The sequence below is a fragment of the Lotus japonicus genome, chromosome 3 (assembly GCF_012489685.1).
Source record: "Lotus japonicus ecotype B-129 chromosome 3, LjGifu_v1.2".
Lineage (NCBI taxonomy): Eukaryota > Viridiplantae > Streptophyta > Magnoliopsida > Fabales > Fabaceae > Lotus > Lotus japonicus.
Window position 1 is genome coordinate 2,103,255 of NC_080043.1, and position 16,492 is coordinate 2,119,746.

Genomic DNA, 16,492 nt, shown 5'->3' on the forward strand with positions numbered 1-16,492 from the left:
TAACTCAAGAACTTTTAGGTGCTATTACCATTGAAAGAGAAGATGATCTTGAATTATAGAGCTTTTAAAATATGAGAACTTTTCTGTTGGAGGTAGAGATCATGCAATTCGGCAAGCTATTAAAAGAAATATTTTTATCCTAATAAACTTTTTGTACCTTTCTATGGGTATGACTCCTTAAAAGTATGTCATATAGAGAATAGAAAATGTTAACATAATATAGACTATACTTATTTTTAGGGGCTTATTGAAGTTATTAATGGGTAGTAGATGTTTTTAATTGAGTAGTCGAATTTATGAATTTGAAATGTTGAAAGATTAAATTGTTTATTTTCAAGAATGTTCCTATTTTGACCAGAAAGAAATTTTAATTATTATTATTGCTGTCAAGAATTTATAAGGAAATATCTCCTTTTGCTAATTCAGATTGTGAAGTTATAATTAAATATGTTTAGAAGTAAAAATATATAAAACTATGATAAATATGTCGTACTATTTTCCACGGTATCTATCAGTCATTTTCGATAAAATTGTCTACATAAGTTTATGCCATTTTTAGACCTTTTAAATGATTTTAAGAGAATATATATAGAAGCAATCTAAATCTAAATACAATATAAAAGAGAACCTATAAGAAGGAAACTTTTGACACTTGGCAAGCAATGGAGTACCTTTCAGCCTATTTTCCAAGATTAAAATATATCAAAAATAAAATATTATTTCTACTTATGAAAACTTGAGAGTGGCTCACTTGAAAATTGTAATTTTAGGGTAAGCAAGTAATAGCTCATCTAATTTATTTTAGTTTTGAATTATTTTATGCACTAAAAAAATCTACTATTAATGACTAATTCAAATTTGTCTCCCACTACCAAAATATGAACCAATCATATTTTTCTTAAAAACAAATTAAATTATTATTATCTTCCTTTTAGAAACCACCTCCTTGATTCACCAATTAAAACTAAATGTAAATTACTCTTTTCAAATCATTATTTAAAACCCAATTTATCTCTCTCTTTTTCAAAATCTCATTTAAAACTTAATTTATCTAATTTCACGATGCACTATACCTTTTGTACCTGACCTTTCAATTCTTCGAGACTATTGTTGAACATATTGATTTTTTTTAAAAAAAATTGGAAGTTTTAAAAGGGCCAAGCATTGGTAATATAGGAGATTAATTAGTCAAGGCTTTGCTAATAATTATTGTTGATCATTTGTTTTTAAAATTTTAATAATAATAGTAGAAATTATGATAGTTGCTCTAGAAGATGGGAATTAGGGTCATAACTCATCAGGGAAGTGGGAAAGAGAGGTACATGATAGTGAATGTAATTAGATTTTCACTTGGATGAACCATTAAACAGGAAAAAATTATTTGACTAGAGAAGATAGAAAAGGGAGGAGAGGACTGTAATTGTATTTTACTTAAAAATTGTGCATAGCTCCATGATGTTTCTTTGGCTGAATGTAATTAGATTTTTATTTGCATTTAATACTTCTATTTTCCCTAGGTAATGCGCACAGCTTGGACAGGTTTGACATGATTTGATAACGTGAAGAGCTGCTTTGAAACTACATCAAAGAAACTCGATGATTTCTTCAACGAAATAGTAGAAGGAAGGAAGAGCTTTTGAACATTTGCAGTCATAGGGAGAAATAATTTTGGATAAAGAAAATGAACTAGAAAAAAAATGTTAAAAAATGAAGCATTGTCATCTCTATTTTAATGCATTAATCTTCAATGATGCATGTTTTTTGTTAAGGCTTTCTTTAAGTGTTTTTTATAAACTTGAGAAAGAAATTTTAAGAGTTCTCTTGCTTTAAAGAAAACATGAATATGTAGAGGTTGGTGACTTCAATAAAAAGAAACATCTTTCTATCCGAAGGGAAGCATTCTCTATCTACCAGTTTTTGAAACATGATAAAGAAGGATGACAAAACATACAAAGAATACTATGTAGTATTTGGTTAAGGTGCTGCTTTGTCAATCATTTATATTTAGAGGCTAAAACATGCCTTTTCATTATTCCTATGTATCAGAAAATTAATATAATATATCTCAGTTCATTAAGAATAGGGTTAAGGGTCATATTAGTTCCTGTGTTTGTAAAAGTGTTTAATTTTGGTACCTTAGTAAAAAAATGACGATTAGTGGGGGTTTTTTTTACAGTTACTGACGATTTTTTTACTGAGGGACCAAAATCGATCGTTTTTACAAACACATAGACTAATATGGCCCTTAACCCTTAAAAATATATCCATGTAGAGAATTGGTGCATTTATCATGATTCAGTTAGATTGGCTTTAGCTCATTATCTTTTCCTCTTAAATTTTACGAATTGGATTTAGTTCTACATATCTATAAGTTACATAGTAAATAAAATATATATAAAAATATGAATTTTTTATACTAAATATTTTTTTAAGAATAAAATGATGTATTAATCACATCTTTGAGAACAAAGATTAAGAAAGTTACAAAGTTTTTCAATTAAATTATATTAATAAAATATTTTTGTATACGAATGTATTGATACATTAATCAGCTGGCAAAATATTTATGGTAACCTAAATACTAACTTTTTTATTAATTTCAAATAAACTTCTTAAAAATTAAAATTTGATAGTTTTGTAACTATTTTAGCATAAAAAATTAGGAATAATTATTTTGATTTTTAAATATTATTATATTATTATATAATATTCTAATCTTATTAATTTTCACTTTTTAAAATTTCTTCCAGTTTTGACCGGAAAGAACTTTTAATTATTATTGCTACCAAGAATTTATAAATAAATATCTTCTTTTTCTAATTCAGATGGTGGAGTTCTAATTAAATATTTTTAGAAGTAAAAAATATATAAATCTATGATAAATATGTCGTGCTATTTTCCACGGTATCTATCAGCCATTTCCGATAAAATTTTCTGCATAAGTTTATGTTATATGCTATTTTTAGAATCTTTAAATGATTTTAAGGGAATATATAATTTAATTGAGAAAATTGGGAAGACAGTGGGAAGAATATTTTCAGTTATATTATTTATGTTTAAGTTACATATTAAAAAACTCATACGGGGAGAAACATTTTGCATCAAAATGATTTTAAGATGAAACTTAGAAAATGTTTTGTTATAATTTTAGTACTTTTCTCATAACTTTTAAATAATTTAAGAGTAGATATACATAAGAGTTATAATTTGATTGTGAATATAGGGCTCCCACGGAGATATAGAGAAAAATAAACATATTTACTATATATTTATTAATTATATAGTAAAAAGCTCCTACATGAGGAACATTTTGCATGAAAGTACTTTCAAGTTGAAACTAATAGAAAATGTTTTGTTATAATTTAGTAATTTTCTCATACTTTTTAAATAATTTAAGAGTAAATATACATAAGTATTTTTATTTGATTGGGAATATAGGGCTCCCACGAAGAATTAGAGAAGAATAAACATATTTAGTCTATATTTATTAATTATATAGTAAAAAGCTCCCGCATGAGGATCAATTTGCATGGAAATACTTTTAAGTTGAAACTAATAGAAAATGTTTTAATACAATTTTAGTAAATTTTCCATACTTTTTAAATAATTTAGGAGTATATATACAGAAGCATTATAATTTGACTGTGGTAAAAGGGCTCCCACGAGGGATTAGAGAAGAATTAACATATTTAGTCTATATTTATTAATTATATAGTACAAAGTTCCTACATGATGAACATTTTGGATGAAAATACTTTAAATTGAAACTAATAAAAAATGTTTTAATAAAATTTTAGTACTTTTTACGAAACCATTTTAATTTGATTGTGAAAACATAAATTCCACGGGAAAGAACATTTATTTTAAAATATTTTCAAGTTGAAAATAACAAACAATATAATTTTATAATTTTTCATAAGTTTAGATGTTTAGAATAAATGAACATATATAGCTTATATTTTTTATGTTTAAGTTTTATGATGAGAAAATAAAATAAATTATTGACTCGCTAAATTCAAGTTTTCTAAGCATCAAATCAGCATAACAATCTTACAACATAGATTAATACAGCACAAGTTGGTTGTTGGAATAACTTATACATGAGAGAGAGAGGGACCGAGGGAGGGAGGGAGGGAGGGAGAGAGAGAGAGAGAGCGAGAGCGAGAGAGAGAGGGAGGGAGGGAGGGAGGGAGAGAGAGAGAGCAATTTGTCATACAATTTATTATATTATTATATCATAAACAAATTAATCAAATAAAAAATAATATTTACATTTACTTTTCATTTATGCAAAATAAATAATTCTATATATTAAAAGCAAATTATTATATACTTGGAAATATGTCCACGTGCATCGGCACGGGTATACATACTAGTAATAACATGATCACCCATCCTACACACGGATATATGGAGATATATATGCCGAAATGTTTGATATTTAATTGTCTTTGATATTTCTTGAAAAAATGAAGATAGTTACGACAAACAATGATAATCCTGGTCATTTTGGTAAATGTAATTTAAAATTTTCTTTGTATTTATATTTAAATTTATAGTTACTTATTTTATCTCTAGTTCTTTTTCTTTTTATAATATATGAAATTCTTTTAAACTTTTATCTATTTGAAGTGATCAAAATTACTTTGTAGTAGATCGAAAATTCACAGTTAGTGTAAATTATTTTACACAAACATCTAATTATTTTTCGCCATATTAGAAAAAAAATTAACATTAGTTAAATAAATAGAAATATAACCTTTTCTTCTATGTAGCATAGAACTATTATACATTGAGGTAAGACTTCTTTTACACTGAAATTGCAAATCCAATAAATAGTTTACTTGATAATTTGGCAAGGTAGTTTTGGTGAAGTTTACAAATGAAAGTTACCATGTGGCACTAAACTAGCTATAAAAATGCTAACAACTTCCGGTGGAGAAGATAACGATTTCAAAAAATAAGATCATGAGTATCAGTAACACACATCATATAAATGTCATTACTCTTGTCGGATACTGTTTTCTTTAGATCAAAACAGTATCCGAGAAGAATAATAATATTCTTATGATAAGTGTTAATGATGCTCCTGGTCTCATCTTTAAAATCGCCATGGGAGCTTTTAGCTTCTTTACAAAGACTTCAGTGTCATGCGACAACTTTCCTTTATAAACTTCACCAAAACTACCTAGTATCACAAGGGCCGATCATATTATCAACATCTACTATTGTATATTCTTTCATATATAGATTCTTGTGATTTAGTATGACATCTTCAATTTATTGCTTATCTTTTATAAGCATCTCACATTTTCCTAGACGTGTAATTCGCTTCACTCTAAAGCAGTGAATTATGAGACATATGAACAATATTATAATTTATCCACCTATAAAACATGTCTAGAACATATAATTATAGAATTAATATATCACAGAAAATTAACAATATTCCAACATATAAAGATTAAATAATTTATAGTTATAAATGATAATATAATAATAAAATTTTGATTTGTCTATTTTTCCTAAAATCTAATTCATAGCAATAACGCTTTGCAGTTAAAGACTTTATGCTATAAATTTCTTATGATTTTTACTTTTTCTTATTATTTGAACACTCTTGTTGCCATTTGTCCTCTACTATTTAATTGTGAAATCTATGTTCGCTAGAAATTTTTATCTTCTGAACTTATAAATAAAGTAATAATTGAACAACTGTGGTTCAATGTCATATCCAACATCTAAATTTACAGATAAATGACATTTGAAAATTAATTTTAGTAAAGGGAGGAGATTTTTAGTAATTTTTTTAAATGGAATAATTTTTAGTACTATTTTACCAGCTCACAACCTCACATCCATAATTACATACCAACGAGAAGCAATGAAGCAACATTACATGATTTATTACTAGAAGTTTTTCATATCAATCTCCAATAACATATGATACTTGCACACTTTTATTCAATGGTGAATTCCTTAAATTTTAAAATCTTAGTTCTAATTTATCATCAATGACTTCATTTCTTAATTTTAATTTATGAATAAATTATAATATTGTTTATTCATTGTAAAAAAAAACCACTCTTCTCGAATAATACAACTAAAATAAAAGATATTCTCATCAAGAATAAGTCATACTTCTTTGACTGTTATCTTACTATTATGTTATAAAATTGTTATTATGTTCATGATCAATATACATGACCTACAACATAATCTAAGTATTAAAATTCATACATCTGTGTAGTTAGATCCCTATACAAATACATATGTGAATTTTTGAGAGTAAAATCAAACGATAGAGTAAAATAACAAATGAGAACCATATAGTAAAACTAAAAAATATGAAAATTCAAGTTATATCTCTAAAATGAATGAAAGACCGAAAAACATAGGATATCAGTAGGTGGGAAGAAGAAGACTAATTTAACATGCCTCATAAATAATAAACAGTTAAACGGATTTATGTAATTTTATATAATATAGATGGAGAAACCGTGAAAGAGAAAATATAAAAGGGAATAAGATATATTACCAACAATACCAATATGGTTCCTGATCATTCGACTCCATTCATTTCTTGTAACAACAATTTTTGAAATGAAAACGTTAGAGATATTGTAATTCATTTTAACGGATTGCAAACGATGATTGATGCAAGGAAGACGGGGCGATGCCTTTTAAAAAAATAGAGGGGGTGTAGAGACTCCTATAAGAAGATTGGAGGGGAGGTGAATGCAAGTTTTCCAAATAATAAAGACAACATTTTTAGTAAATTGATAAGATACAAAATTTGGAGAAAAAAACATACATACTCGTAATAATGTGTATTCTTCATCCTTAGAGGTGAAGTTGAAGAAAGACAAATCTAAGGTGACACTGGAATACTTTTTGGAACAAGCGCCATTAAATTCCAATATATTTAAGAGTAAAATTGTCAAAAATTGAGACTCCTGAATAATATTGATGACACTCAATTTTTACTTTTTTTTTTATTTCTATCTCTCCCCTCTTATCATATATCACATCTTATACTTTTTTTCTCTTATTTTTTCTTTCTTTCTATCTCTCTCTTCATTCCACATCTCTACCTCAAAGAGAAGTGTAAATGAAACATTATTCCAAAATAAAATAAGAAAGTTCTACAATAATATTGTTAATTGTATCAAAATGAAACTATGAAATATAGAAGGCCAAAAGAGGAAAATCTGTAGCACACTGTTATAGAATTGTACGATGAGTATTATCAGAGTACATTTGTATTCGACAACTATATATAAGAAGGTCCTTTGTAGGTTGCGGTAGACACCCACCATCCCATTCCGTCACATCTCATGAGTCATGTCACATGTCATGTCAGTCATACTCATGTCATATATATATGCAGCAAATATGCGGTTATAATTTGGTAGCATGAATATATGTCATACATACAGAAGATACAGATATGTATCATCATCATTATTATCCTCGTATTCTCTCTCCTTCTGTGAGTAATAAATAAATAAGATTTCATTGTTCTTTCAGAAAAATAATAATACCATGTTGTATTTAGAGCAAAATACATGTGGAAATATTTAATTAAAATGAAGACGCATGCAGAAAGATCATGATGGTGTTCTGTGTCTTCCATGCTTGCTTTTGTGTAGTTTAAGACACATCCTGCACTCGCATTATCATCTCCAAATGCCCTTCTGCTTCTTCATTTTTACTATTTTGCCATTATATTACCTCCACTCGTCATTCCACTTACTTCAATCAAAAAATCTCTCCGGACAGGATGAGTGTTTCTCTTCATTTTTCCTAGCGAGTAAAAACAAACGAAATCTTTATGTAATGATGAGTAGAATTTTTCTGAAAGAAAGAACTGAAAATGGAGTGTAAAACCATAATTACACAAACAAAGAAAATAAGAAATGAAGCAGCAAGAGGAAAGGGGTAATTATGATATTATCCAGATCATCATACGGGGAGCGGCGGGGCCGTATCAGAACCTGTCAGAACAGCAGCCACTCCGCCGGAAAAAAGGCTAGTTTCGTCCATTCACATAATCCATTGTCCCATCAAAATTTCAAATATTAATTAATCCATTAATTAAATACTATTTTATTTAGACTAAAATTTATCATAGACGGATGGTTGCTTCAAGTGGTACATGCCTGATTCCCCTTAAATAAGGTATCGGTTCGAGTCTTGTGGATGAAAAAACCCGTCGATGAGAGAGTTAACCCCACCAATCCATCATGATCCTGGCTCGAACAAGATTACCTCCGAAGAGTACACCTATCTTAAAAGAAAAGTAAAATTTATTTATTTATTAAAAAAACATGATGTTGAAACAGAGAGAGCATGTTCTATGTTCTGTTCCATATTGAACCGAAAGCGAAAGAAGAAGGAAAAGAAAGAACCAATGAAGAATCGAAATGTAAGAAGAAGAAAACACTGATGAAGAATTTGAAGAAGATAGAACAAACAACACCACCAACAACAACAAAAAGCAAAAGCCTGTGTTCTCTTTCTTTCTCTTTCACCTAGCTAGCTAGGGTTTCCACTTTCCTCTCTTCTTTCTCCTTTTCCTCTGTTCAATCCCCAAACCAAGAAAAAATCAGTATCATCAATCACAGATTGAAAAAACTGATTTTGATCCCTGCCCACTTCATATTTTTCCTCTCTTCAGCTTCCTCAGTGATGCTTATTTGATTTGATGATAGCTTGGAGAACATGGTTCAGTAGAGATCAGCTGGAATTGTAACAGATTAGCTGAACGATGAAGATCGGAAAGTGTGAAAAGATTGTTTTTTTTCAGCTGTTGATTTCTTAGGAAACTTTTTTTTTTCTCCTTTTTTTTCTGGGTTTGTGTTGTTGGTGGATTCAGATCGTTGGTTTTGTTATCATGAGGTTGCTAACTAGGCTCTGATCTCGAAGGCTTTCATGTTTTCTTGTGTTTGGTGGCTGTCTCTTGCTGAGGAAACATCATTTGCTTCGACCCATTTGGCACAAGAGTCTGCAAATGCGTGCTTGCTGTTGATAAACCAATCTTGAAGTTGTAGTAGAGTAGAAGCCACTTGTGGTGGTTGGTGAAGTGAAGACTGTTTGGATTGTGAGTTTGTTACTAGTTAGCAATGTCCTGCAAGGATGGTAAAGGTGGATTTGATAATGGAAAGTATGTTCGTTACACACCTGAGCAGGTTGAAGCTCTTGAGAGGCTTTATCATGATTGCCCCAAACCAAGTTCCATTCGCCGCCAGCAGCTTATTCGTGAGTGTCCTATCCTCTCCAACATTGAGCCAAAACAGATCAAAGTTTGGTTCCAGAATAGAAGGTACTATTGCCTGCACAACCAGATTGCTATTTTTAGTTGTTAATAGTTTCATGGAAAAGTACTTGATTGGGGGAAGCTGCTAATTGAAGACAAACTCAAGTGTTCATTATTTTTTGGGTGTTTTTTGGTTTGTTTTAATGATGATGCTAGTGGATTTTGTTTGTTATTGATTCAGATGTAGAGAGAAGCAGAGGAAAGAGGCCTCACGGCTGCAAACTGTGAATAGGAAGCTGAATGCTATGAACAAACTGCTGATGGAGGAGAATGATAGGTTGCAGAAGCAGGTGTCTCATTTGGTGTATGAAAATGGCTACTTTCGTCAACATACCCAAAATGTATGGATTTTACTTATTTGTTTCTATTTTTTCAACTTGGTTGGTTTTAGTAGTTAGGTAATTTTGTAATCTACTGGGTCCTATTCTGAAAGTTTCCTTGTTTATGGTCTTAGAAGATTTATTTCTCTATTTTTAGCAACTTTAGGAACTCTATGGTTCTGCCCTTATTTATTCATTAATGAGTGCATTAGAATTGAGTTACAATGGTGCTATCTTTCTTTGCAGACTACGCTTGCAACCAAAGACACGAGCTGTGAATCAGCCGTTACTAGTGGTCAACGCAGTTTGGCAACCCAGCATCCCCCTAGGGATGCAAGTCCTGCAGGGTTAGTAGGAATATGATTGTTGGTTCCTTTCCATCATTTTTTTTCGTTGAAACCTTTTATGTGTATGCTTGGCCTAATGAAATCGCGTGTTGTTTTTCCCAGGCTTTTGTCCATTGCAGAAGAAACTTTAGCAGAGTTTCTTTCGAAGGCTACTGGAACCGCTGTTGAGTGGGTCCAAATGCCTGGAATGAAGGTAATCCAATAACTCTTTTGTATTTGTTGATTAATTAGTTGCTTTATTCTTCAATTTCATTTTCATTGGGATATGGCATGAACTGAATGGTTAAACATGGATCAAATTTACATCTTTAAATAACACACCCCAACAGGTGATAGCTTTCTTTATTATTAAGGGTTTGTGTTCTATTCGCAGCGTGCTAGCTTGAACAGTCATTTTTAAAATATAATTTTTTTTCATTAATTCTTGCTTATTTGCGCAGCCTGGTCCGGAATCTATTGGTATTGTTGCAATTTCTCATGGTTGCTCTGGTGTAGCAGCCAGAGCATGTGGTCTGGTGGGCCTAGAACCTACAAGGGTTAGTTCTCTGAATTTATTGTCTCTTTATAAATTGCGTTGCTTGTATTTATGGATGGCATGATCAACCATAATCTTTGCAGGTTGCTGAAATCCTTAAAGATAGGCCTTCCTGGTATCGTGATTGCCGAGCAGTTGATGTTTTGAATGTACTTCCCACAGCTAATGGTGGAACCATAGAGCTTCTTTATATGCAGGTAAAGAAAACTGTGTGTATTAATGATGATTCTGTTAATTCACGGGTAAATTTCTCATGTGTTTGAATGATGATTCTTTGCAACTTCACACACTAAATCTCTTATTTGCACACTTCACTCTATGATGATCAGCTATATGCGCCCACCACACTGGCACCTGCTCGGGACTTCTGGTTACTGCGCTACACATCTGGTTTAGAAGATGGAAGCCTTGTGGTAAGAGACTCTAAATAATCCTCAAGTTCTGTATTTGAGTAGATATTGTAGTTAGCAGCAGGATCTTGTGTGTGCAATGCCAGGCTCCATTTATATATTACAGTCTTATTTTCGATTACAAAGTACTCCTTTTCCACAAGTACATGAGCACGCACACATCATTCTTATAATGCTTCTCTGCTTCAGATCTGTGAGAGGTCTCTTAAAAATACTCAAAATGGTCCTAGCATGCCTCCTGTGCAGCATTTTGCCAGAGCTGAGATGCTGCCCAGTGGGTACCTGATCAGACCTTGTGAAGGGGGTGGTTCCATCATCCACATTGTTGATCATATGGATTTGGAGGTACATGGATTCAACTTTGTTGCAATAATATTTTTGTTTTAACAAAAATCAACTAAAGCATGCTCGTGTCATTGTTTAGCCATGGAGTGTTCCTGAAGTACTGCGTCCACTGTATGAGTCGTCAACAGTGCTGGCTCAAAAGACAACTATGGTGGTATGGTATTTTTGTATTTAGTACGGCAATGTGTTTTTTCCCAATGCGATTTAAAATGAATCTAGTTTAAATGCTGCACAGTATCATATTAATGAGGAGCTAAAATATATATGTTTGGGGATCACCAAAGGCTGTGGTTTCTTTAAATCTTTCTCCTTTTTATCCAGGCCCTACGTCATTTAAGGCAGATCTCACATGAAGTTTCTCAGTCTAATGTCACTGGGTGGGGCAGACGACCCGCAGCTCTTCGAGCACTTGGCCATAGACTGAGCCGGTTAATATTTTAACTTAGGCATATTTTTTGTTGAATTTCATTGCATCTTATTCTTAATTTTCTTCCGACATTCTTTTTGTTGAATTTCATTGCATCTAAATTTACTTTAGGCATATTTTTTTGTTGAATTTCATCGTATCTAAATTTCGAATCCCACGTCTATATCCTGGCAGGGGTTTCAACGAGGCACTCAATGGATTCACTGATGAGGGATGGTCAATGATTGGCAATGATGGTGTTGATGATGTTACAATTCTTGTGAATTCATCACCAGATAAGTTACTGGGTCTGAACCTTTCCTTTCCCAATGGATTTCCACCTGTCAGTAATGCAGTCTTATGTGCCAAAGCTTCTATGTTATTACAGGTTAGGATGCTTTAAAAGTTCACTTATTTTCCTTAAGATTAAATAAAATAAATTATCGAGTTAGAAATTATGCATTTAATCGCTGTAGATGATTTTAGTCAAAGATAGAGGTCATTTAAACCAATAGTTCATAATGTTCACTGCATATTCTGGTTCTGTATGAGTAGTTAAGCTCATGTTTAATTGAAAAAAAATCATGGAATTCAAATGATCCTGACATTAATGACTACCAATTGCTTATTAGTTATTTCACAATATATTGCTCCTATCAAATGGGATTATGATATTGAACATGTAAGGACTTGTTTGACCAGACATTGACCTTTCGAATCTGCAATTACTGAATGTGCCTTATTTGATATAAGTAATTATTTGGATATTTTCTGTCCTTTTACAGTCCTAATGTTCTCCTTAACATAAGCATGGCTTAGACCTGTTGCCAATTTTAGTTTTAACATTGGTGTTATATTTTTCTTATTAGCTTATGCCATTTCTTTTCACAGAATGTGCCTCCAGCCATTCTACTAAGGTTCCTGCGGGAGCATAGATCAGAATGGGCAGACAACAACATGGATGCCTACTCAGCTGCTGCAATTAAAGTTGGTCCTTGCAGCTTATCAGGATCTCGGGTTGGAAATTATGGTGGTCAAGTTATTCTTCCTCTAGCCCACACTATCGAGCACGAGGAGGTAGAAGTTGGTGCTAAATACTTACAGAAATATGACTGATTTAAATATTTAATGATTAAGTAGGTTCTGACATTTTGCTTATCTATCCTAGTTTCTGGAAGTCATTAAATTGGAAGGAGTCGCTCATTCTCCTGAAGACCCGATGATGCCCAGAGAAGTGTTTCTTTTGCAGGTAAGTTTTTCCCCTTTTGTTGCTTCCTGCCTTCCTCTATTTGTTACTCTCAGATGGTACTTGATATGCTTGATGCGGTGCTAATATGTTGAAACAGACTTTTAAGCTGTTTGACTTTGATGTACTACTCTTATCACTTAGGTTTATATTTCTCACTTCCACAAATTTTCTGTTCATATAATTTTGAGTTATTTAAAGAATTAATCATCCTGTGAAGTTGCTGCCATCCTATTGCATGCCTATGTTCTTTAAGTTTCATGCCATGTTAAACTTAGTGTAATGTTGGTTCACATGGTCCTATATTGGGAGGAAGACAAAATTATGAACAATCTCTTTGCTTACTTTCTTGTTTCTATATCTATGACGAGGAATAAGTAATATATTTCCTGGTCTTGAAATTTTTTGATAGACAAAAATACCTCGCTAGTATAGCTAAGTATCACTGATCTCCTGCAGCTGCTAGAATGATACTCTTGCCAACCATCACTTTGGTTTTTATCATATCATTGTTTGTGGTTCACTTTCTTATAGTTCATTTGATTTGTTTTGATAGCTCTGCAGTGGAATGGATGAGAATGCTGTTGGCACCTGTGCTGAACTTATATTTGCTCCAATTGATGCATCTTTTGCTGATGATGCCCCCCTTCTGCCTTCTGGATTTCGCATCATCCCTCTTGAATCTGGAAAGGTTGATCTTTAGTCATTGTTGAAGCAGTATATTTTGTTTGAACTTGGTATTTACCTTTCCACAAGGTTGTCTTCTTATTATTTCTATGATTTTTGCAGGAAGCGTCCAACCCAAATCGTACCCTTGACCTGGCATCTGCCCTTGACGTTGGCCCTGCTGGAACCAGAGCATCAAATGATTCATCTGGAAATTCTGGCTGTATGAGATCAGTGATGACAATAGCATTTGAATTTGCTTTTGAAAGTCATATGCAAGAGCATGTAGCATCCATGGCCCGGCAATATGTTCGTAGTATCATATCATCTGTCCAAAGGGTAGCACTAGCACTCTCACCATCTCATTTAAGTTCACAAGCTGGGCTTAGGGCACCACTGGGTACACCTGAAGCGCAAACACTTGCTCGTTGGATCAGCAACAGTTATAGGTATATATGTACTTTTTTCTTTCTTGCTAGTTGCCTTTAGTTATAGGTCTATAACATTTAAAGGTATATAACACTTGTAACTTATAGGTATACAACTGAAGTTAGTGTAGTGTCGTGTATGTAGCATAAACATTATGATACTGCATGGTGATGTCCCATTGGCAAGTGAAACAATTGTTTTTCAAGGTTGTATTTGGGATGAGAAATCAGTTTCATATTTAATCATATTCAAACAAATTATAAAAAGTAGCAGCTCTTGAAGTTGATGAATGGTTAGATAAGTTGCATACCCATATGTAATGATGTTTCTTTTTATCTCAGTGCCAGCTCTTGTCCTCCAATACTCCGGCGTACTTGTTTTCTGCTTATTAGAAAAAGTATTATTGAATAGAACTTTCCAGTAACAGATGCTGAGTTCTGTAAAATGTAAATAGACTCATGGGAACAAATCTTGACACTGTTGTATTTCTAACTGCCATCAGCTATTCCACTATTGTTTATCAATGTATCTTTATTTCTAATCTGTTATCAGATAATCCAACAAAGATAAGTTGCAGACACACTTTTAGTGAAATTTCTGGCATTGACTGATATGAAGTTGTTTGACTGTCTTAATTTTGTAGATGCTACTTGGGTGTTGAGCTACTTAAATCTAACAATGAGGGGAACGAATCTTTGCTCAAATCCTTATGGCATCATTCAGATGCAATCTTGTGCTGCACTCTAAAGGTATGCCCAACATTGATTCAATTTACATACTAGATGCATTTCTCATTGTGATTGAGCTTCCCCGATGTAAAAAAAAAAACAATGAAACAAGGAAAATATTTTGCTGAGACTAGTAGTTATTGGGAAAGGGCTCACAGGATGTTCAGCATTATCTTGAGTTATGGTGAATTTGGTAGATTTTATTCTGTCTTTTACCTTCAAAGTATTAACTCATTTCTGCCTTAAGAGGAGTTATAGCTCTGGTTTGCAAGTTAATTATTGATACTTCTGATTACTGAACTACTCTACTACTAGTTTAAAAGCACCTTCATGACACTCGGTTTTTGCAGGCATTGCCAGTGTTCACTTTCGCCAACCAGGCAGGGCTTGATATGCTGGAGACTACTTTAGTTGCTCTTCAAGATATAACATTGGAGAAAATATTTGATGATCAGGGCCGCAAGATTCTGTGCTCAGAGTTTCCTCAAATTATTCAACAGGTCTACTCTCAGGGAATTGATTTTGCATTCAATTGTAGACGACTTGAAGAATTTTCAAACATGCGCACAATCTTTTATAACTGGATGGATTTGTTCCTTTCTCTCATATCTTCCCCCTAGAACTGGGGCTTAAAATAGAACTTGCATCACTTTCAAGCTTTATTGTGCTTTTTATTGATTTTTCTTCATTCTATCTTTTGATAGGGGTTTGCATGCCTTCAAGGTGGTCTTTGTCTCTCAAGCATGGGGAGACCTATCTCATATGAAAGAGTGGTGGCTTGGAAGGTGCTGAATGAAGAAGAGAATGCTCATTGCATTTGTTTTATGTTTGTGAACTGGTCTTTTGTTTGACATGTGAACTAGAGAATAGGAGCTGAAGTATTAAAGATGAAGCACTCTTTTAAGACATGTTTTGTTGCTTTGTGTTTTCATATGTATTTGCTGCTAAGACTTGGGTTGCATGTAAAGACTAAATGTACTACTAGCCTATGTTTACATATTTCAGTATTCAGCCCTCTTTATATTTGGTCTTTCTTGATGTCTGGATGCAAAATTATCTTTTAAGATTCAAAGTATTTTGAAACCATTATGATCTAGAGTGATATATTAATTTCTTCTACAAAATTTTAAGTATTTTTGCAAGAAGAAAGATAGTTTTGATGAAAATGAACTAAGACCTCCCCTTCCCTCTTGAGATGGTTCGTGCAAGTGGTTGAGGACAAGTAACTAGCTACCTTCATAGAGGAATTTTCTCTGAGTAACTTTTGAGCTTTTGAATTGATTCTGAAGTAGAGTAAATCTTGAAGAAAGAGAAGCCTCTCCAAACAAGCTTAACTTTGAAACAACAAAAAATTATCTGAATGTCTGATCAAAATATAGCTCCAAAGCAGGGAACAAACATATATTAATTGAATCAATCGCTTATCGCTTATAGGTCATGACTTGACTAATTTTGTTCAAATCAGAAACATTTGCATCTTGATAAAGCTATAACTCTTCCCGTATGAGCTTTTTTCATTCATAAAACTCAAGATGAGACATTGCCTAGAAGGAATAAGCATGTACCATAGAATTGGTCCTGGCTAATTTAGTTAAGGTAGTGATATGTTCATTTTACATTTAGAAAGTAAGTGGATGAGTGATTGTCAATTGTCATTCTCGATCACATGCATTAGTTATGTTTAACTGTGATTCACATATTTATCGATTTATCAGTGCCATAACTATTTCCTTAATAACCA

The 16,492-nt window shown here is 32.2% G+C and overlaps 1 protein-coding gene across 1 annotated transcript; it reads left to right on the top strand.

Moving 5' to 3' along the window:
* Nucleotides 1-8,349: 8,349 nt before the first annotated feature.
* On the top strand, nt 8,350-15,772 carry LOC130745571 (homeobox-leucine zipper protein ATHB-15-like). Its single transcript, XM_057597897.1, is given in 19 exon segments — nt 8,350-9,325; nt 9,501-9,660; nt 9,886-9,986; nt 10,089-10,179; nt 10,427-10,522; nt 10,605-10,718; nt 10,851-10,934; nt 11,121-11,276; nt 11,356-11,430; nt 11,598-11,704; nt 11,878-12,070; nt 12,574-12,759; nt 12,851-12,931; nt 13,485-13,619; nt 13,718-14,043; nt 14,667-14,772; nt 15,102-15,251; nt 15,456-15,564; nt 15,567-15,772. Coding segments are annotated over 19 exon segments (2,532 nt in total). The 5' UTR covers nt 8,350-9,125; the 3' UTR covers nt 15,629-15,772.
* Nucleotides 15,773-16,492: the final 720 nt, after the last annotated feature.